Source organism: Ostrea edulis, chromosome 6, assembly GCF_947568905.1.
Source record: "Ostrea edulis chromosome 6, xbOstEdul1.1, whole genome shotgun sequence".
Taxonomy (NCBI): Eukaryota; Metazoa; Mollusca; class Bivalvia; order Ostreida; family Ostreidae; genus Ostrea; species Ostrea edulis.
Window position 1 is genome coordinate 59,817,133 of NC_079169.1, and position 23,107 is coordinate 59,840,239.

At 34.1% G+C, this 23,107-nt stretch overlaps 1 protein-coding gene across 8 annotated transcripts in view; it reads right to left on the reverse strand.

Moving 5' to 3' along the window:
- Nucleotides 1-1,898: 1,898 nt before the first annotated feature.
- Nucleotides 1,899-23,107, reverse strand: part of LOC125648367 (oxysterol-binding protein-related protein 8-like) — a 57,815-nt gene continuing 36,606 nt past the window's right edge. For all 8 annotated transcript variants that reach the window (XM_048875377.2, XM_048875382.2, XM_048875378.2 and 5 more), the window contains 18 exons: nucleotides 21,641-21,718; nucleotides 21,345-21,533; nucleotides 19,180-19,302; nucleotides 18,868-18,952; nucleotides 16,786-16,980; nucleotides 15,947-16,095; nucleotides 15,478-15,549; nucleotides 14,847-14,959; nucleotides 12,896-12,977; nucleotides 12,615-12,713; nucleotides 11,378-11,474; nucleotides 11,175-11,273; nucleotides 10,734-10,831; nucleotides 10,273-10,398; nucleotides 9,509-9,609; nucleotides 7,970-8,155; nucleotides 5,346-5,614; nucleotides 1,899-4,057 (listed from right to left, as the gene is read on the reverse strand). In XM_048875377.2, the coding sequence (XP_048731334.2) occupies nucleotides 3,813-4,057; nucleotides 5,346-5,614; nucleotides 7,970-8,155; nucleotides 9,509-9,609; nucleotides 10,273-10,398; nucleotides 10,734-10,831; nucleotides 11,175-11,273; nucleotides 11,378-11,474; nucleotides 12,615-12,713; nucleotides 12,896-12,977; nucleotides 14,847-14,959; nucleotides 15,478-15,549; nucleotides 15,947-16,095; nucleotides 16,786-16,980; nucleotides 18,868-18,952; nucleotides 19,180-19,302; nucleotides 21,345-21,533; nucleotides 21,641-21,718 (2,406 nt within the window). In that variant the 3' untranslated portion in view covers nucleotides 1,899-3,812. The remainder of the gene's footprint in view (nucleotides 4,058-5,345; nucleotides 5,615-7,969; nucleotides 8,156-9,508; nucleotides 9,610-10,272; nucleotides 10,399-10,733; nucleotides 10,832-11,174; nucleotides 11,274-11,377; nucleotides 11,475-12,614; nucleotides 12,714-12,895; nucleotides 12,978-14,846; nucleotides 14,960-15,477; nucleotides 15,550-15,946; nucleotides 16,096-16,785; nucleotides 16,981-18,867; nucleotides 18,953-19,179; nucleotides 19,303-21,344; nucleotides 21,534-21,640; nucleotides 21,719-23,107) is intronic.

The window sequence follows — 23,107 nt, forward strand, 5'->3', positions numbered from 1 at the left end:
TGACGTTAAACAATATTCAATCAAACATTTCTAGATGAGTTTTAAATTTTACGTAGAAGATAAAACAAACTTAATTAGTTTTTACCTAGAAATCGTTTATTTTGGGCATCCTTGATATAAACAAGGGTATTCAAAATATTTTTCCTTTGAATATTTATACAGCAAAATGTACCGAGAAATTGCTTAAATCTATTTAAATTATAGAAATAAACAAACCGTTAAAGTAGGTACTTTATGTACATTACACCGTACGTTAGAGTAAAACAGATTCTCTTTAAATGACCGTCAACGGGACATTTTCTTTGAAAACAAGGGTGATAATACCTATATATACTTTCAATTTCATTTAGAAACTTACAATAATTTTATTTTAACAATTTCTTTATTGTTTTAACTGAGTAAAATATGAAAAATAACGGCTTAGTGTATTGATTGTGACGTAATGTTTGCGGGCCGGAATGTTTCCGGGCATATATCGTGTGATATATGCCCGCAAACTTTTAAAGAAAAAAAAAAGAGATGAAATTGAAAGTATATAATAATAATTATTTGCTGCTCTTGTAAATCAGGTTAGGAATATTACAAGAATTAGTTGATATTTGATGGTAATATATAGGAACTGGATACCAGAGTATACCATGCAAGCTGATCCACCATCTTTGTTTGCAGTTCAAGTGCAATAACGTTTACTTGCACCCCGAAATGTTTCAATGTAGATCCTATTATTTCATGAACAGTTTCCATTCAATAATGGTCCAGGTATTGTATGCAAAAGTTCTTGGAATTTGGGAATGTTATTTCACTAAAATTATATATACATAATAAGTTTGAATATTGAATGACATTCATGACTCTCATAGGTTACAAGGATTACTTTCCACTACTTCTGAGCTCAGCTAGCTTTGTGTCTAGAGGAACTTTACATTTCTAAGTATTTGTGTTTATGATAATGTAGCATGACTGGAATTATGCATACATGCAATAATCAACATTACAATCCCGGAAAACAAGAGGCCACATCACTCACCTATGTCACCTTGGCCCATATATATTTTCCCTAGTATATATTCGCATGTAAAACTTTGATCTGTATTGTGGCCCCACCCTACCCCTGGGGGCCATTTTACAAACTTGAATCTGCACTATGACAGGAAGCTTTCATGTAAATTTGTACCTTCCTGGCCAAATGTTCTTGAGAAGATTTTTAAAGATTTTCCCTATATATTTTAATGTAAAACTTTTGATCTCTCTTGTGGGCCCATCCTGCCCCTGGAGGCCATGAATTTAATAAACTTGAATCTGACTATGTCGGGAAGCTTTCATGTAACTTGTACTTTCCTGGCCCAGTAATTCTTGTTAGTGGTTCTCGAAAAATTAAAAAAAAAAATTCCCATATATTTGTATGAAAAACTTTAATCCCCTATTATGGCCCCATCCTACCCCCGGGGTAATGATTTTAACAAACTTGAATCTGCACTATGTCAGAAAGCTTCCATGTAAATTTGTATTTTCCTGGCCCGGTGGTTCTTGAAAAAGACTTTTAAAGATTTTCCCTATATATTTGCATGTATATCTTTGATTCCCTATTGTGGCCCTAACCTACCCCTGGGGGTATTGATTTTGACAATCTAACAAATGTGGTCCAGATTTTAACATTTTTATTGCTTATATAAGTGCATCTGACAAACTCATTTTCATAAATAACCACTTCTTTGTTCCTTGAGCCATTTACTACCTATGTCCCCAATACCAAAATAATTCTTCAGATGCTTCAGTAACTAACTGCTCATTCAGGATTTAAACCTGCCATTAAATCACAATAGACTAGCATTCGAACAGCAAGTCCTTGGATGTGGATTCAGAATTAACCTTCAGAATGATTAAAAATAAACTTGTGATGAGTTTCCATTTTTTTAATTGTACATTACAGTAAAACTCGTTTATAAGGAATTTGGTTTCAGAAAAAACTTGCTTATAAGACATAATTCGAACATAAATTTTGCTACAAGTATTACTTTCACAAATCTCTGAAAATATATTGTTTACATAAAATACTTTGTTTCTTCCCCATTTTCAATCTTACAATTATCATTTCACAGTTTATTCATACAGCCGAATTCTTGTTCTGACCTCCAGTAGTTTTTAAAAGAAGTATTTAATATTATGTACCCATTTAAATTTGAATACAGGGAATGAAGTGTACATTTGTAAGTGTCCCGAGAAATTCCTTATTAAAAAAAATCTCACTGTATCTGCATGAATTTAAAGTTAATCATTAATGATACAATAAATCACTGCAGTTTGGCACCTGGCCAAAGTAAAATAAAAAATAATCCATATACATGTATATCACACAGTGTACATAGTCAGGTTCTACATGTTAAAATACACCTTAATAAAGGTCAAATGAGCCACTTGCAATAACTGAGAGTGTCCCAACACCATCACAGTTCTAGCGGACCCATGTACGATATGCCCAAGTCCCTGTTAACCAACTCTATGATATACAAGTACTGATAAACAATACAGATAACAAAATGTATGCAATGGCAGGTCTAAAGAGGTTACAACAACCCCCGTCCTAGCTTTGATTGGCAGGTCTAGAGAGAGAGGTTACAACAACCCCTTCCCAGTTTTGATGAGAACATTTTAACTCCCCTTAGAATGCCGTAGACAAATAATATGTAATTTAAATGGATTTCTTCACAAGAACGATAAAGTTACTGTATGCGCTTCAAAATCATCAGTGCATAAACAGTACATGTTTTTCTTTAATGATTCTTAGCATTTAACACACTTTTAAATAGAAAACAAGACTGTTTACACAAATAAAAAGAGAAAATAAACTATAAGTCATACTTCTGACCAAACCATTAAACTCTGTCAATTCAAAGATAACATAAAACAAAAAAAGAATATTTTGTACAAGAAATAATAAAGCGTGATATATGTAAATAGCATTTCTGTATAAATTGCAGCATAAAATTGAAACATAATATAAACGTGTAATAGTTGTATTGGCATACAGTGGTATTGCACGACTAATTCTGCTGAATTCATTAATATCATAAAATTTCTGAAATAAGTCACAATTTATTCAAATCTTAGTACTGATGAAAGAAAGAATGGAAGTTTATACTTTTAAGAGCAGCAAAGTCGGGAAAAAAAAGAAATGTTCGTATACTAGTTGGTCTAAATGAAATCAGAGGCTCTTATCATAAGTGACTTGTTCAGATTTGAGGCATACATTTAAGTATTAGTCCTTGAAAAATCAAAAATAATGGGCTTCCTATCATGAGTGACTTATTTAAAAAATTCAGGGTACATGTATCAACTAATATAACATAATAAATATATTGAACACAATAACATTGCAGCAAAGTCATCAATTGCATCATATGTCTTATCCAATAATCTATCAAATTGTAAATACTTTGATTATTGCACCAGGTCCCTACACTGATACACGGAATAGCAATATTTATCAGATCTAATTTCATATCAGATAATAAATTTAACATGTATAGGCACTAAGTTTCCTTTTTGGAAATTCTTACACATTTGATTTAATTGTGCAGCATTAAACTTTTTCAAGTAAAGCTTATACTTAAAGTAATGGATATATATAGTTGAATAACATGGTTCAGCTAAAATGGAAAGATAGTTATTTCATTTTTTGTACTTTTTATGTTCCAAAAAATTAATTCACATATACAAAAGTAGTAAGAAGAAATAGAAATGTGAGAGAACATAATGTTTGCAACACTCGTACAAAAGAATTATTTCAACAGCAACTATGAGCGTCTCCTCTTTCACCTGAAGAACCACTGAACAAAGATTTGAATCACAAATGCTGCAATTAATATCAGCCAAGGCCATATAGATAAGTTTTCTTGTTGTTGCTCCTCAATGCGTGAAGACAGTAAAGTGAGACGAGTCTGTATTACTTTTAATGATTCATTTGTTTCCTCCTGTAGTTTAATTAAAGGTTGTATTGCTTTCCCCAAGGCCTCCTCTGACAACCGCACTCTGGAAGAGGATTTCTGTGTCCTACGACCTAGAAAATGGAAATAAAATTTCAAAATCAGCAATCGCTTTAAATATATATATCCAGATATATGTATAAATGTGGTGGTCAGCTGGGTTCAATCACCGGTGGCCAGATAGCTTAGTTGGAAGAGCACCCAACAAGAAAATTCCGGGCAGTACATCAACCTGACACATGATATGACAGGTGAAAATATTTTCCAGGGAATAAAGATTCAGGGCTGTGTGTCTTGAGGAAATAGACCTCTAAGGAAGGCTTGGTGTAAAATGCTGACTCTGGCACCTCCAAAATGGAGAGAGTGTGGAGTGTCTTGTCAATAGAGACTGTCAAAGGTGGAGCTTCTGAAGTTAATTTCAACACACCCTTTCTTCATTTTGAAGGTCCAATTTGGAGGCTCCAGAGTCAGCATTTTACACCAAGCCTTTAAGGAGGGAGAAATGTTGTGGTCAGTCAACAATAGACAGGTAGCTCAGTAGGCAGAGCACCTAACTACATGGTCAGAGAACCCAGGTTCAAATCCCAGTCTGGTCCATTACAGTTTTTCCTTTCCTGTGAATCAGGAACCATGATGAAAATTTGTCACATCTGCATTCCCCTGAGAAAATCTGATAAACTGTTTGCATTTTCTCCCTTCCTGTTTATCAAGAATAATGATTAATATCTGTATTCCACTGAGAAGAGATCATGATATTAGCTGATTTGATTCAGATTAGATGTATAATAATATACACTGTACATGTATCTGATAAGCTGTGTGTGTCCTGTATTGCAATTTGCCATTCCATCTGAGAGGAAATGTACATGTATCGGCATATGTTACTAGCTAACTTTTACTTTAATCAACCGTGTCATACTTTTATTCACAACAGCCACCCTTCAATCAATCAGTCCCTTACTTAGTTTGTAAACTCTGACCTTGTTCATAGGTTTGCAAACATGTATTTTTACATCAGATTCATACCATAGTAAGCAGAGTAAACCTGTCTATTCCCACACCCATAAAATCCGTTTCTCTCTGTATCTTAACCTTAATTGTCACCCATAACTTTCTTCTTTTTTTTCATGCTCTTTTTAAAAACTGCAATCCAACATTCTGTATAACCTGACAAAAAATTGTCTCCCAGAGTATGCCATGTTTCACTGTGTACAACAGCTGACAATACCTTTCAATCAATATCAGAATGAATTGACACCCACCCATCACACTAAAACACATTTGAATTAAGTCTTCTTCATTCTACATCAGTTCGAGCTTTACAATTTACATTTTCTATGAACACTGCAATTTTCCACATACTTTTGTTCGGCTCTGATGAATCACTGTCTTGTCTGCCGTTCTCAATTTCAGGTGTAGAACTCTCACTTTCTTCGACAACATGTAGTGTTTTGTTTTTCAACGAACAGTTCCGCGACACTATTTTTCTGACAGGATATGTATCTGGTTTTTGTTCCAGACTGGTGATACTGCATGTCCGGACTACTGGAGTCCTGTGTCGAGTCCAGGTTTGGATTTTGTAGCCTTGTTCATACTGCAGTAAATCATTGCTGGAATCCCAAGGACGCATGCTATAATGCAAAAAAAAGAAAGAGATTTAGTAGGCTGGAAGATGTACAAGCATGCATACTATAGCAAAATTAAAATGGGATTTAGTAAGTTAGAAGATGTACAAACTTTAGATTTTTCCATTCTGTTATACACCCTTTATTATCTTGGGAGGATCAATTCAACGTAGCAATAGGGGAGGGCAATACCCTGGGAAAAGTCTCATTGTTATATCAACTTTTCATTGGGTTTTTATTTGCAATATATATGTTTGAATTTTTCAATTTATTATCTGTGATGCTGAAATTCACCTTCAAAGTTGACCTGAACAGTATTTCCCTAATACTTAGCAGAGATTCTAGCATGAATACTTCAGGGCAAGCCTGTCCCTAAATGAAATAAAGGAATTGTGATGTGTTAAAAACAACTTATTGCATCTGTTTGGCCTAAAGTCTTAAACTATAACAAATATGGATAAGCTTTTTGTAAAAACTAAAACCAAATCCAGCCCATTAGTTGTTGGTTTTTTTTTTTTTCTTTTGTTTATACCTGGAATCGACCCTTTCAAGATTTAATGAGGTGAGTGTTGTTCCCAGAGCTTAACATCATGCTTGTTTTGTCAGGGATACCCAAGGAGGCACTGGTTTTTGCAAAATCTTTATTCAAGTAGACTTTGTACATAATCAAAATATACCTTAAATTTCATTTACTGGGTATAATAAAAAATTTGGGGTTCTGTTTGATAATGAAAAAGTTTATATTTTTATGATTTCAATAATCAATTATCAATATTTTTAAAATGTTGTCCATAACTTCTGCTGGTATTTTCTCTATTGTATATAATACAATGATTTCCATGATATCCAAAATCAAACCATATATATTTATAAAGCATCAGTTTTAAAACACTGTTGAAAGAAAGTTTTTGTCATTTTAACCAGCTTTTATGTATTTTTATCATACTGTTTGATGAAAATGCATGATCTTCTGTTTTATTCATGTCTAACATCTTTAAAAAGGTGGCAACATAGATATTTTCTTTAGTTATTAATCAAATTAAACTCTATCAAGAAATTGAGAATGTGAACAAGAGGCCCATGGGCCACATACTCACCTGAGTCACCTTGGCTCATATTCAAAGATTTTTCCTATATATTCGCATGTAAAACTTTGATCCCCTATTGTGGCCCCATCCTACCCCCAGGGGCCATGATTTGAACAAACTTAGATCTGCACTATGTCAGGAAGCTTTCATGTAAATCTCTGCTTTTCTGGCTCAGTGGTTCTTGAGAAGATTTTCAAATGGTATCCATAACAGTATTACATTTGATGACTGACTTTGACGTCAATCAATTATCTTTTAACCCTTTACCATTGCAATAGCTAGCATGAATAAGCAGTAGCTAGTATGAATTAGAACTGTCCTCTCGGGACTAATACCCCCCCCCCCCCCCCCCCCCCCCCCCCCCCCCCCCCCCCCCCCCCCCCCCGGCGGCACACTATATAATGAATAAAATCAGACATACTCAATCAAATCAGAAGTTGTCTAATCAAATGATCATCTGGTATATTAATTTTATTGAAAATGTTGCTTTAAAAAAAATCAATGAATCAATCAAATATTGAAATATTTCCAGTGATGCTCAATATAAACACTATACCAATAAATAGGTTTTTCAGAGAATTTAATTGTTTATTATCATTTCTCTTAAATTGGTGCATGGTTTAAAAATTGATAGAGTATGACCCCCCCCCCCCCTTCTAATTTGTTTTTGAAATATTTTCCAGACAAAGAGACCTACCTTCAAACAAAATAGAAATTAGCATAACTTTTTAATACTTTAAATATTTTTAATTTAAAATAAGAAATGCATAAATTCAGTCTAAGAAGAATGTATTTGGTATAATAAGTCCTGTGCAGTGACTTCAGATGGTGTCCAGAACATTCTTCCATTTGATCGCTGCTTTTGCCTTTGACATATGACCTATTGATCTCAATAGGCATCTACTGTAGCAAGGACAAGATGAATATCAGGAATGGTCCTCTATAGTGTCAACAAAATTTTGAAGATGCTAATACACTACTAGTCAGCACACCCGAGCAATTTTGTTGCAAGCACATAAAATTTAGAAAATTGCAAAGAATAAGAATGGAGACTTTTCTCATTCCTTTACTTCACTAGACTTACTCAACAAACTTATACATCCAGTCTCCAGTGAGAGGGTCCCTTTCTTTACTTAACTAGACTTACTCCACAAACTTATACATCCAGTCTCCAGTGAGAGGGTCCCTTTCTTTACTTCACTAGACTTACTCCACAAACTTATACATCCAGTCTCCAGTGAGAGGGTCCCTTTCTTTACTTCACTAGACTTACTCAACAAACTTATACATCCAGTCTCCAGTGAGAGGGTCCCTTTCGAACAACCTGGGAATCCACTCCAGCATTTTGGCTTTCCTCTCCTTTGCTTCGTTCCTCTGGCGCTCCTCGAGAATGTACTTCTCCTGAGTCGCTGCGTGCATGTCAGAAATACGTACTGCATCACTCACATATTTCCACAATCTGGAACAGGAAAGATAACTCTATAAAAACGTTAGCTCAAATAATCTGAAAGAGGAAAGATATCTCTATAAAAAAGTTAGCTCAAATGAATAATCTGGAACAGGAAAGGTAACTTTATGAACAAGTTAGCTCAAATGAACAATCTAGAACAGGAAAGATAACTTTATAAAAAGGTTAGTTAGCTCAAATGAACAATCTGGAACAGGAAAGATAACTTTATGAACAGGTTAGCTCAAATGAACAATCTGCAACAGGAAAGATAACTTTATGAACAGGTCAGCTCAAATGAACAATCTTGAACAGGAAAGATAATTTCATAAAAAGGTTTAGCTCAAATGAACAATCTAGAACAGGAAAGATAATTTTATAAAAAGGTTAGCTCAAATAAACAATTTGTACCATGATATGTTGCATCTAAAGACAGGTGTATAAAAACCCAGAAATTCAGCATCTCTGTCACAGGCACTTTACTAGCTGCAATAATGTAGCCCTATCCAATTTTTTTTTAATTCTGACGTTTTCGGGATAGGGCTACAATTCCATAGGATCTCCGTAATGGTGCAAAATAATTTTATGAATAACCGATAATAAACTCTGTGTATTAGTCCCAAATGTTGTTTACACCAAAAGGAGTACCATCTTTGTGCTCGGACATGTCTAATAAAGGTGTTTTTCATTAAATATAATGTACAGCATGCAAAATTCTTTGTCTGCTCCGCCATGCTTGTTATCGCGAGATCTCGTAGGTGGATCTAATGAAAAACCTAAACATTGACAATCAGCGCGAAAATGTAGTTACTCGAGCCACTTTGACAAAGAAAGGAAAATCATATTGTTGCAGAAAGAATTTACACTCTGCTGTTCGGTTTTTAACTTCATATTAAATTCAAACCTTTTCAATACCGACGAAATAGCTTTCGCCTCCATACTTGTCCATTGATGTAAATACTACCTTATATGGCATATGCAAATGACTTGACAATCGGAAGTTGAAACTTCAGTACATCAAACATGGCGCACAAATATGAATCGAGAAATTGGAATTTATCGAAATTGTTGAAAACGGTAGAATAGAGCCTCACAAATCTTAAGTTGCAGGTTGTAAATTTGTATATTGACTAAGAAACATAGAATATAATTTTATTTACGCAAAGAAAGTCAGGAAATGTTTAGAATGAGCGCAAATGTTGCGGGAGTGAATCACTCCCGCATTTGCACCATTACGGAGATCCTAAGGAGTTGTAGCCCTCTCCCTAAAAAAGAAAAAAAGAAAGAAAAAAAAATCAGAGAGGGCTACATTATTGCAGATAGCACTTTACATGTACAAGTTGTAAAGAAGAACTGGTAGTTTACCTCTCTGATTCCATGTCCTCTTGGTGGTCTACAGGTACAGTGAATCTTCTCAGTCTTTGAGTCCGTACCTCTAATGTCGGACTCCAAAACAAATGGGTTTCCTTAAAAATTCAATGCTTCTAATTAATTCTTATATTCTATAACAAATCTTAATGAAGTCTTTTCAAAGGGGTCTATATGTCTCAATAATGTAAGCATTAAACTGTTTCCACTGTGCAATAATACAATGTTATTTAAAAGTATGAATACATTTTAAGATATGAATTTAATTTTGAGGGTATAAGCTGTGATTCTTCATGCTCGCATACTTCATGAAGCATATGTTAGTTTATTTTTATATTTACATTCTACTTTCATTTTTGTTGGAATCCCCAGCCATTAAAATAGACGTAATATGTTTATCTGTATTCATTCGCATATTGTTTACAACTGAAACATATTCATGGGGAAACAGGTGTCATTACAATTTGAAGTGATATTAAAGGCAAGGTCTGGTAAATTTGGCATGGTTTTCTTCGCAGATAAGAAAAATTCACCAAAAATAAAAGCACCAAACTTTCTATTCATATAATTGATACAAACACTCGCTACATGAAATTGTGCCAAAAATATAAAGCACAAAGATTTCAAACTACTTTTTTTTTTGAGAAAAAAAAATCCTCTAAATATTCCCCGATTCAAAAACTTAGCCGATATACGGTATTTCTGTCCATTCAAAAGGATATATACTCCTTCTGGTTAATTTCAAACAGCTGTCTACCTACCCCTGTGATTTTGTCCTTTATGTAAATTTCTTGGTCCCAGTGGCCCTCCAGCGTTGCTAGAGTATCAGTTCCCACTTTTAGTTTCCCTGTTATTTTATTGGAGGCTTCACCCATATTTAAGAAAGGCTGAAATAAAATAAATCGTCTATCAAATGGATGATAACTTCAATTTCTAATGCAGTAAAACAAATGCTGCATTGATGGGGTCCTTGGTAATGTCTATCTAAATAATCAAAGAAATTCATCCACATCAGTACAAATCAGGAAGACATGTACTTGCCTAACTGTAGCTCTCTGAGAAAATATTGGGACAGATCAGAGATCTACAATATTTGTCCCAATCTGTCCCAAATTTTGGAATGTACAAGAATCATATGTATCTTCTGTTGATCTGTCACAATATTTTCTCAGAGAGCTAGTTCTGCAGCTGGAAGACATGCCATCCAAGAGACAATACCAACCTTTAGTTTAAAATCAACTTCTGCCTTGTAGCCAGTCTTAGGACAGCTTATGGAAATTTTACCTCCCATTTCCATCGTTAATGTCCCAATTAAGATTCCTACAAAGAAAAGTTACAAAATAAAGTTAGGAGTACACGTACATGACACAACAAAGAAAGGTCAAAGAAAGGTCATGAGCTCCCATCAACACACAGTGGAATCTCTTGTGGATTTCATTTTGTGGTTGATGAGTTGGTTTTTTTTTCTTGTTAGTGGAGGATTTAAATTTGTAGTATGTGTATACCAATTTACCACACACAAAAAAAACACAATGAAAATTAACACCACCACTCAAAAATAGTTTTCTTTTCATAATTTTACAGTATTTGCTTTCTCTGCAGTCCAAATCTATTGCATATATTTATATATGCTAGCCAAAAGTATTGTTCTAAGATTATTTACCTTTACAATGTGCATAAGGCATGGTGATTAAGTAGTCCTCTCCCCTCTTAAGGAAAGTCAGTTTAGCTGTACCATCTAATATTGCTGATAGTGAATTGCCTGTAGGACAAACGGTATACATGTACAAACAGAAAAAATATCCTCTGTAAAAACAAATTTAAAGTTGAAAATGAAACTTGTAATGAATATTTCTCAATTTTTACCATAAAATTTTGATTTAGCCAGAATGCTGCCACTTATGTTGAATCCATCCTGACGATTCGTGATATGAAAGGCGGATACAGGGGGATGATGGGAGATCTACAACGAAATATCAACAATGACAACAATGCCATTGGATAGATCAGACTACTTTTTATTACTTTTAAGGTAGCTCCATCCTCATGTGACTTATTAATTTCCACTCAATCTAGATTGATTTAATTAATAACCAAAGAAAATGTCTATTATGCCACCTTTTTAAATAAACAGAAGCATATGTCAACAGCAGTAAATGACAAATTTTCGTTAAAAAGAATAAAATTACAAATGTGAACTGTGAATGTGAGCCATTGGTGAAACACAAAACTGTGAACACAGTTAACAAATGGTGAATGAACAACAGTGAGCGAAGAAAAAAATTGGAAAATAGAATGTTTAAGGGACTGTAAGCTACAATAATTACTGCCGCAATGAAATATTTACTACAGGTTGTACTGCTGCAATAAAATATTTACTACAGGTTGTACTGTTGCAATGAAATATTTACTACAGGTTGTACTGCCGCAATGAAATATTTACTACAGGTTGTACTGCTGCAATGAAATATTTACTACAGGTTGTACTGCTGCAATGAAATATTTACTACAGGTTGTACTGCCGCAATGAAATATTTACTACAGGTTGTACTGCCGCAATGAAATATTTACTACAGGTTGTACTGCCGCAATGAAATATTTACTACAGGTTGTACTGCTGCAATGAAATATTTACTACAGGTTGCACTGCCGCAATGAAATATTTACTACAGGTTGAGGCTATAAAAGTGGGATGTTTGTCATCTTCACATTGAAAAATACAACCAGGATGAGGAAGAATTCTTACAAAAGAAAGATGATATACATTTCATGTACTTTTTTCTGTTTTGTTCTACCCTTGGAATAGTGATAAAATTCTTTAAAATTGCTGTCATATTATTTGAGGTTTTAATGTTTTTGCTTTTTATTGTAATATGATGTTCATAAATAGAAATTTCTCTTCTAGTTTAAAACATTTTCTGATCTATATTCTATTGATTTTTTAAAAACTTTTCACACATATTAGTAGGGTATTTCAGGAAAATTTTATCATTGGCAGGAGAAGGCCAGTACCCGATGACAAAAATACTATGGATGTCTTCTTAACTTTGAAGGATATATCACTTTGTTATCTAAAACTTGTCAGAGGTCCTTATATGATTACCTGTTCAGCGATATAAAATGTTCTACTGTTGGTTTTAGGGTGCTTCCAGTAACACCTAAATGTCTCTCCAATGATTGGGTTATATGGCTTCTTGAGACCCTGCAACAAAAACATATACATGTAAATCATACCATTTCCATGTTCTGAATTATGCTTTAGTTAGTATATTCATTTCTGAAAAATCCACAGCCCTATAAGCTTTATCAACAAGGTAACAAGATAATAAATGATCTTATGTCAATATCTGAAACTAAGAAAACTATATACTGTATCTATTTCACCTTCGGTTTTTTGTAAAATCCTGAGAGGTACCATCGCACCACAGCCTTCAGTCTGGCATAGGGATCATCTAATAACACAGCTCTATCAGGGGAAAAAAGTCAATAAAAACAATTAAAACTTTAAAACTTGAGGTTGCTTTTCTTATTTCAACAAAAACTTACTACTGTCAAAACAAAGTTCAAAGTATATAAATGAACATCGTCGCTAGCCACGGCTACATGAAAACAGTTTTGATCAACATACATGTATGCAGCTCATGAGTTCAATGTTGAAATTTGCCTCAAAAGTTGATGGTTAGGCAATATTTAAGGAAAACATAATACAAAAGGCTCATGTGCTACCAAGCTCACCTGAGTTATATTGGCCCTACTGTTCTTCTTAAGAAAATCATTAAAAGAGTTTACTCTCTGAATTCCCATGAATATCTTTAACCCCCATATTATGATTCCATCTAAGCCCCCCAGAGTAATGATTTGACCAAACTTGAATCCACAGTGATCTATAAATAACACTACCATGGTCTTGCTGTTCTGAAGACAATTTCTTATAAGATTTGACTACATTCATGTATCATGTAAAATTTCATACCCCAATTTTTAACTCTCCCTGAGCCCAAGGTCTACAATTTGGAAACAAATATTAATCCACACAACAAAGGGATATTATGTTTGCATATCAGTATGATTTAATGTGGCCTTGCAAATCTTGAAAATAATTTTTTCTAAATTTTCTATACAGCCAGCCAAAAAGGGCACGGCACAGCACCATGCTAGTATGCTTTAGATTTAACACTAAATCCAGATTGTGACCCAAACCTACCCCTGGGGCACAGATTGGAAAAAAAAATTAATTTGCACTACCTTAAGAACCTTGCATATTAATATGAATAATCCTGGTCCAGCTGCTTTTGAAAATAAGATTTTAGTGGATTTTCTCCTATCTCTAATTGAGGTCCCATCCTACAACCCTCACCCGAGTCATGATTTTAGTGGATTTTCTCCTATCTCTAATTGAGGTCCCATCCTACAACTTCAATTTGCAGAAGGGTTTTTTTTTTTCAAGAAAAATATTTCCAATACATGTATATGGCCATGTAGATATTTGAATCCCTGTTATGACCTCATCCTATCCTTCAGGGTCTTGATTTCAATAATATACTAGAATCTGAGGATGTTTGCCTATCAAAATGACTAATCAAAGTGTAGCTGTATGTGATAAGATTTTAAAAGAATTTTTACTTTATTTTCCCACATAAAACTTTGATCTTTTCTTGTGGCCCTACCCTACCCCCAGGGACCACAACGTGAACAAATTTTCATCTACACTACCTGATGATGCTTGCATATTTATATACATGCCAAATCATGGCCCTGTTGCTCTTGAGAAAAATATTTTAAAAGTTTTTTCCCCATATATCAACATGTAAAACTTTAATCTCCTATTGTAGCCCTACTCTACACCTGGGAGCCATATCAGGAACCACATAAGTTTCATAATTTCTGGTTAGTGGTTCTTGAGAAGAAAATTTTCAAATGACCCTACCCAATTTTTTTTTAATTTTTCTTGATTATCTTGTTTAAGAATGGAAGATGGCCCTACATTTGAACAAACTTGAACCCCCTTCACCCAAGGATACTCTGTGCCAAGTTTGGTTGAAATTTGCCAGGTGGTTCTGGAAGATGAAATTGTGGGGAAAAAAGTTTACAACAACAACAGACATCAAACAAATTGTGATCAGAAAATCTCAGTTAAGCCTCTGTTAAAAATCAAACTCTGATGTTATAATTGAAAACAGGACTGGGAAAAGGTTAATCTTCAGTTTGTTTCAGAGTCTTTTAACTTGAACGTTACTAAACTGAAGAGAATCAAAGAATGATAGAATTTAGGGCAGATATGACTGTTGTCATTCCGCACCCTTTCATTCTTAAATTCCTTGTGCAGCCCACTTACTCTGATAGAATGTCCGAGTGGTAGTAATAATCACTGAGTTTGTCCAGGAAAGACCGAGGCTCCAATATGAAGGTAGGGAGAACCACTTTAGATAAATCCATTCCTGGTCGAACCTGTTCAGGATACCCACAGTTGTATTACATTCATCACAATCCTATTTCATTATATCTTGGTACACGTATATTCAAAAGTTTATTAGTTACCATTAAAGTACTCACATCATCATCAAAGGGAATCAACACGGGAAAGTGATGGTGCATATACAAATAATTCTGTGCACAACCCCTACATAAAATGCACTGGGGTTTATATAAAGTTTATTCATAAATGTGTCCAGTTGATCCTTCAGCTAATGTACTGGTTGGATTAATTTCAAATACTACATAATAATTCAAAATCTATCAAAAGCAAACTAGAAAACTTAAAAGTCAGAAAGGGTCCTGCAAAAAATCTGAAAATGAAAAGGGGTCTTGCTTTGCATAACCCAAGTATTTAAGGAAACTTAAGTTATCATATGCCATAGAAAATGCTGCCGGATTGAGGGACGGGGAGTGATTATGACAGGGTACCCGTTACACGTATATGACGAGGTCCTAATAAGGATTAAGATAGTAAGAAATGTCCCACTGACCTGTTTGACAAGTGTCCATATCAGGCTTTTGTTTTCATCATCTACTTCCTCTGTCTGAGATGAATCACCTTGCTAGCCAATACAAATATTTTATAGGTAAGCAACCATTGTTTCAACTAACATACTGTACATACAGCATACCTATCTGTACAAATTACAATGTAAATGAAAAGACAAAGGAAATGTGAAAAGATTCCTGAAATTTTATTAGCACTTTATTTTTTTTTTTATTCAATAGCACTACATCTTATGATCTATTGTAGTCATATATATCAAAGAGTATATAAAATCAATATTATTTGATCATGCTTCAGTTTCCACCCTAGTCAGGACTCTTCCAAAAATGATTAACTAAATTTCATACAAAAATTTAATTATTCGCACATATCATATGTACATCTTGCACAGCCACATAACTGTAAGGGAGATAACTCTCATAAGCTTAAATGCCAACAGAATACCCAATCACCTGTCCCAGTTCCTCTTTAGCATTTTCTATATACTTGGTCTCTGCTGGAGGTCCATGGTCATCAAACACTTTAACTTCCTCCTCCTCCGATTCAGTCTCAGTGTCTGTCTTCAACTCTTCCCGATCTGTCTTGCTGTCTTCATCCAAGCCTAACAATCATATCATTAACAAAATTATCTTAGTTCTATACTGCAAATCATTTTTAGGAAATCTTGGTATATATGCATAAAAGAATTCTTGAAAACTCAAATTCAAAATAACATTAATACTGTGGTTTCATCAATATGTGGACGTAAATCTTTTTGGGTATTTGTCAAAAATATATAGTGTTGACCAGTGATATGTAATTTCATCCATTCAATGCCTTTCCTTCATGTGAAGAAGTGTATCTCATTAATCACTCAATATCATGGTCTAGAAAAACCACCAAAGCAATGAAAATTAGTGTTCCACAAAAACATGATGTACCCATATATTACCCCAGTATAAAACAGGAAATAAAGCCACTGGCAAATAAATTCCATTATAACAAGCCTGATTTGTAATTTTTTGCTGATATTTTGTTTTATATAATAGGCCGTTACAAGAATACCCTTACTGTAGATTCCTAAATATACACGGGGAATTTATGATCGCATGATTTTGCGAGAAGCACCACACACAAAATGAAATTACTCGCTTTTTTTTTAATATATTGCTGAAAAACATATCAAAACTCTTGATCAATAAACCACTCACGAACTCATGATCACGCGATTTGACGTCCACGGGGCATTTCACGATATTAAGTTCTTGCGTAAAATAAGGAATTTACAGTATTTCAAAAAACGTCCACAAACCTTGTCCCTCAAAGTGCTTTTCACAGTCACTTTCATTCATTTGTTCACTGTGATCTGCTGGAAACTGAGGGGTCAACATTGCATCCTGGGAAAGGTCAACAGCTGTATGTGTGGATTCTGCATCTTTCTTCATGGAGCGTACCAACAGACTGGTACAACGAAGAGCAAGATCAAGTGCATCCATCCAGCATTTTCCTGTAATATACCAGCATCATTTATCCCATGAGAATTAGAAAAACATCTCTATACACTCTGAATACATAAATTATCTTTTAATTTGTACAGCACAAAAAAAATTGTTACATGTATCTTGCAAAAATATTTATTCAGCAGCAAACAGTTGTGTCATTGAAGAATTATGGTAACTGTCCAAATCTTGTGTACCCTGTTAAATCTGTTCCATCAATATTAAGCATTGTGCTTTGCATATTAATTCTTCATTTACTGTAATGAAGTGAACTTTATACCATAGTAATATCAAGGATTAATTTGTATTTATAACCAAAAGGGAGCAAAACATTGGTATCAGTAATCATTTTAACTGTAGGTATGAATCTAAGTTTGTGGCAATTAAACCTTAATAACCTTAGCTATAATGAAGTTACAATGGGAGAGATGAAAGGACAGACAATGAACAAAGTCATCCCTGTGTGAGATGGAAAAACAGACAGACAATGGAAAAGGTCATACCTATGTGTTATTAAGCTGAAACTGACCAGAGTATTGTGAAACAAAGGATAATTTTAACTCGTAACTAAAGGATTCTAGCACTTCCTGGCACCACCCACAGTTTCTGCTTAATATCCATGATATCTTATTTTTGTTGTTACCTCAGAAAAGAACTCAAAGAAGTAGAACTTTCATTAAAAATCTTATAATTAAAAACATTTCGGAAAATATGGGGCCCAAAGTCAACCTTATTGCAGCAACTTCTTGGTAGATATCAATGTTCTGATAATTGGTTTTGTAAAATGCTGAAACTGCTCAACAAGAGTACCGCAAACAGTACAATATACGCTCGGTGGACCTTTAAGCACATTAGACACTCTGAATTGATATCATACACATTCCGAATAGAAAAGTCTTATAGCAGGTCAAGATACACCAATCTATCTGACACATGAATTGATTATGTACTTCTCTGAGAGGGAGGTTGTGACAAAATGTTAGTGCAATATCTGTATCCATGATGAGAAAGTCCAGAAAACTATTTGACCTACTTACTTTTACCTCTACAGTAGGTCACAATGCACCAATCAAGTTGAACTGTGAACTGTTTATGTATTTCTCTGAGAGAGTGGTTATGACAAAATTTAGGGCAATTCCTGTATTCATAACGAAAGAAATCTGGAAAACTGTTTGACCTCCTTTTACCCTTAAAGCAGGTCATGGTGCACCAATCCAGATGAAATACAAATTGAACTTATATTCCTCCGAAGGAAGCTTGTGACTAAATTTCAAGGCAATATATTTACCTGTAACAAAAACAAGGCTTTTCTAGAAAGTGATAATACAACCTTCATCTTTGACCTTGAAAAACAATAGGCATTCTCCACTTGACACAAAGTGTATGTGTACCAAGTTTGATGGTCCTAACCCCAACGGTTTGGTCTGTATCCTGCCTACAAGGTTTTCCTTTTAACTGATACTACGACCTTGAAGAACAGAAGTAAGGCATCCTCCACTTGGCATGAGGAGTAAGTGTACCAAATTTGACGGTCCTAGCCCCATTAGTTTGGTCCATCTTCTGCCTACAAGCTTTTTCTATCAATTGATAATACGACCTTGACCTCTGACCTTGAAAACCTACAGGCATCTTCCTCTCATCATGGTAATCGAATATACCAAGTTGTAAGATCCTGGAGGTTACGGTTCATTTTTTATTTTGCCGAGGTCAGGACAGACAGACAGACAGACGACACCATACCATAATATGCCTTGTTTTTTATGAGCATATAAAGATGATACATCTAAATGAAAGATATCTACAGTAACCATTTGACAGCTTTTGCAATCATCTGGATGAGCAGAATATCAGAGATGTGAAAAAGATAATCATGGGAGTTTTACAGAATGATATACCTGCTGATTCTGACATTGCCCTGAAAATAAGGTAGGAATATGGTAAGGGCTGTACAATGGCCCCAATTGTCTCCCCTTTAGGTCCCTACAACAAAAATAAGCCTGTACATTTCAACATACTCTGTGAACACTGATATACAATGGTTACAAAGCCATTCAGTTAATTTTCATACAAATTTTAGTTTGATTGTACATTGAAAAGGAACTGCTATTCTGAACACAAGATTATTAATCATCATCATGTAAACCAAAACAAATAATCCATACAGAACGTGTAATTGTTATCTTGGTGTAGAGAGATCAATGCCAAACCTTAGTTGCCCATATGGACTGGTCAAGTGGATGGAATAATTTGAAACAGAAACCATCTTTTTTGGATGGTCTCTCAATAATTCTGCATGTGTTAAGCAGGACAGTGCCAACCCAATGACTGCTCTGAAAATCAAACAATTCAACATCAAAAACTAGATGTGTTGAAGCAACACAAATGCCCCCACCCAAAGACCATAACTCTACCAACAGTCATCTGACCACACCCTGATAAGTACTTGACCTGTGTATTCTCACAGTATATCTATCTACTAGAATTCAATTCAAAATGTCCATGTATGACTAAAGAGTGGAAATTATTTGAAGTCTCAACTCTTCCAAAAATTACATGTGTATATGACCAGAACTAAATGGGAACCTGACCTTCATATTTTCCAGACATTTTTATATCCCAAATTGCAGTTTGAATTTGTGACATTTAAATGTTGATATAGAAATACTGCAACTAAGATAATGAGCAGAAACTGTGAAATGTTTAAAATGTTGAAGTCCGAATAACTCAACTCTACCAAAAATTAAGAACCATTTAATAACTTCATGGTTCGTATGGAATTTCAGTCATCAAATTCAATTACCTTTCCATGACTTTTCCATGACTTCAACCTATTTTTTATGGTCAGACAACGGACTGATAAATTTATGACACAAATATGAAGTCTTCTCACCACACAAAAACGACTTCGCAATTGCACCATCAGGAAACACAATTTGAAAACGTTTGTTCACATTTTCATTTGATTTGTACAAATTATGTACTTTTACTGTATGTATAGTCCAAAAAATTTCAGCCTTAAACGTTTCATTCTCTCCAAATGAAAACGGTTGAGTAGTTACTACATGATTTGTTGACCTTAATTGTTTCCAATCTTGTTCATTCACACCTAAACGCTTACAGCAACAGAAATTACTTTGTGTCAAGCACTTTTATGATACAGATTAAAACCAATATGGTTTTTTAAAATAGTTCCGGATTAGGCGAAACGATATAGATTTTAAAGGATTTTTATCTTGATTTATGAAGTTTTTCAAAAATTGAAACCACGAAAAAGAGAAATTCCATGACTTTCCATGACCTCTCTCAAAATTCCAAGACTTTTCAAGACCTAAATCCAAATTCCATGACTTTCCATGAACTTGACCTAAATATTCTCATGATATATCAACATCCCAAATTCAAATTCTTTAATTGTTTGGATTTTTTAAAGTGCAAGGGGAACAACTCTGTCAAAAAATTTCAACCAGTACCAAATACGAGCTTGATCTGGATACTCTCATGATGTATCTATCTGTTGAATTGAATGGAAACTAAATTATAACAAAAAATGACAAAGGACTGAATGAGAGAAGAATGGAAAAAGGTAACACTAAATGCCCTAGCCATTTTATGGCGGGAGCATCAAAAGTAAATATCCCAGAACAAATTCTAAAGACAGGTCTACTTCCAATAAGACATGGAACAGTGCATTATTACAAACTACTGTGTATATAGGATGTATTTACTGTTTTTCTATAGGTTAAGTGTATTATGGAAGTGTATATATATTGCCTCCTTTACTGTTTGTCTAAGAATAAATGTCCAAGTTGTCTGTATCATGGAAGTATATATTATAAACAAACGAAACATTGGGGAATCATTACTTCATCCTTCCACTGTTTACACAGCCCTGTCATACAAACAATCTAAATATCTATATTCTGCTATCATTTGTTTATAAAGGTTTTATGTCAAGTTCAAAGGTCAGTGCTTTTAACAAGAAATGAAATACATTGCAACAGCATACAAGTAGGTGTATTACTAACAAAACATTGGTACTTCAAATGTAAATAATCATTGTGTATTACTGACAGTATAATGATGATATACCCTGCACAAAGTTACATAAAGGAAGGCATTCTGCATTGCATATTCTATCAATAATGATATGATTGCTATTATTCAATTAACCTCAGGTAAATATATAGTTACTTAATGATTTTTTTTAAATCCTTACCACAAACAAGTCTTCAATTAATTTTCAAAAATTAGGTCGACTCCTGTCATGATCATGTCTTACATCTAGTCCTTTTAAAAATGCATCAATTGCTAGAAGTATTTATTTAATATTATTCATCAAATGATACTATTGATTTCCCCCCTGTTTTCATACCTTCTGTTTCTCACTTTTGTACAGCACCAGTAGTCCAGGCTTCAGAACACACCATAACTTGGTCCAGCTTTTGAGCGTGCCTCTAACTTTCAGCCAGTCAGCGAGTACAACCACAGAGGAGTCAGTCAGCGTGCTCTGCAGTTCCTTGGCTGCCTGCTTCTTCTGACTCCTATAATTTTTTTTCTGAACCTGTTTAGAAGAACCCATTATGAAGTTCTAGCTACCACATAATCTAGTAAAATATCCTTGCTGCAGGTGTAATCTTGATTTTATTGATTTAAATGGATTATCTTTACCTTTAAGGACTCCCTCTTCGACAATTTGGCACTGGTTTTGTCTGGGGTTCCAGTTGGGGAAAACAGCTTAGACTCTGACTGGAAAAAGACTTTCTAATATATACATGGTATCATATGTAATTATATCATCAATATTTTTTTAATCGGATGAATCACATCAACAGTTCCATTTCTTTCAAAACAATATGGTCCCATTTTTAAAAGTATTCTTAGCCATCACATAAAAATCTTAATAAAGGACTATACACCGTAAGAGCCTATCGGATATGCTCATCAAAATCTACAGCTTTTGTTTCAATATTCAGTGAATTTTATAAAAGAGTCATGAAGCAACTCAGTCATTTTTCTCCATTTGATCAAAATTATGTAGAATCAAAATCATTTCATTATAAATATGACCTTTAGCCACCATTTCTGGTAATTCTGACATATAAAATAGCTTTTTCTTTTTACAGAAAGAGTGCAGGCTTACAAAACCTTCATATCTAACAATGTACTTGTCTTTCCAGTACAATTTTGTTTGTATAAAGCTGTTTCATATAATCTAATAGAAAAATGCCCACAAAGATGAGCATCTTTCCTACATTTGAGTAAAACTGAGAAATTGCGTCACTTTTAATGGCATGTATTACAAATGACCATAAACACTTTGAAAAACTGTATTGGACACAGTCACTTTAATGAAGCACTTTTCTAAAGCTCTTTAAAAAAATTTAGTATAGTTTTACAGAAACTCAGAAAGGCTATTATCACATATTGTCATTTCCTAGTTTCTTTTCTTCACAAACAAATTATTTTCAGCTGAGCTTCACCAAAGACAAAGCCCAGTCTGTAGTCAGCAAGTCTGAAATATACAATGTCATGTAAATAGCAAAAACAAACAAAAGAAGAAAAGCATCAATACCAGTTCTCTTCCTACACGCACAATAGATCTTCTGAAGAATAAAAAGGATTTACAATGCAGGACTTGCTTTGTGAAATATGAATATATCTTGATTTCTTTCTACAACCACAGTTCACAACACAGCTGTACTGACATTCACCACCGTGGAGAGCATACGGACATTTAGTCAGGATTTTTTACAAGTCAGTACAGTATATACGAACATTTAGCTTGAAATGTCCTGAATTATCTATTCAGTTAAATCATGTATACTGTATGAAATTCTCCTTTTCTCCATTGTATGATTAGTGCTCTTGCACAAATCTCTCGAGAGCAGACTTTTGAAGATTCGCAATCGTTTAAACTCTTACATACTGCAAACAGTCACACTATATATTCAAAACACAAGACCCAACTTCGTACCTGCGCATTCAAGATCAGCTGTTGAATGTCTAATAGGATATGATCATATGATTGGATTGTATAATTTCAATGTTCAATTATCATCAAAATTAGCATCTCCATGTGGTACTTGCCCCATTGACATTATTAGATTTTTCATTTCATTCCCAACATGTTGCTCA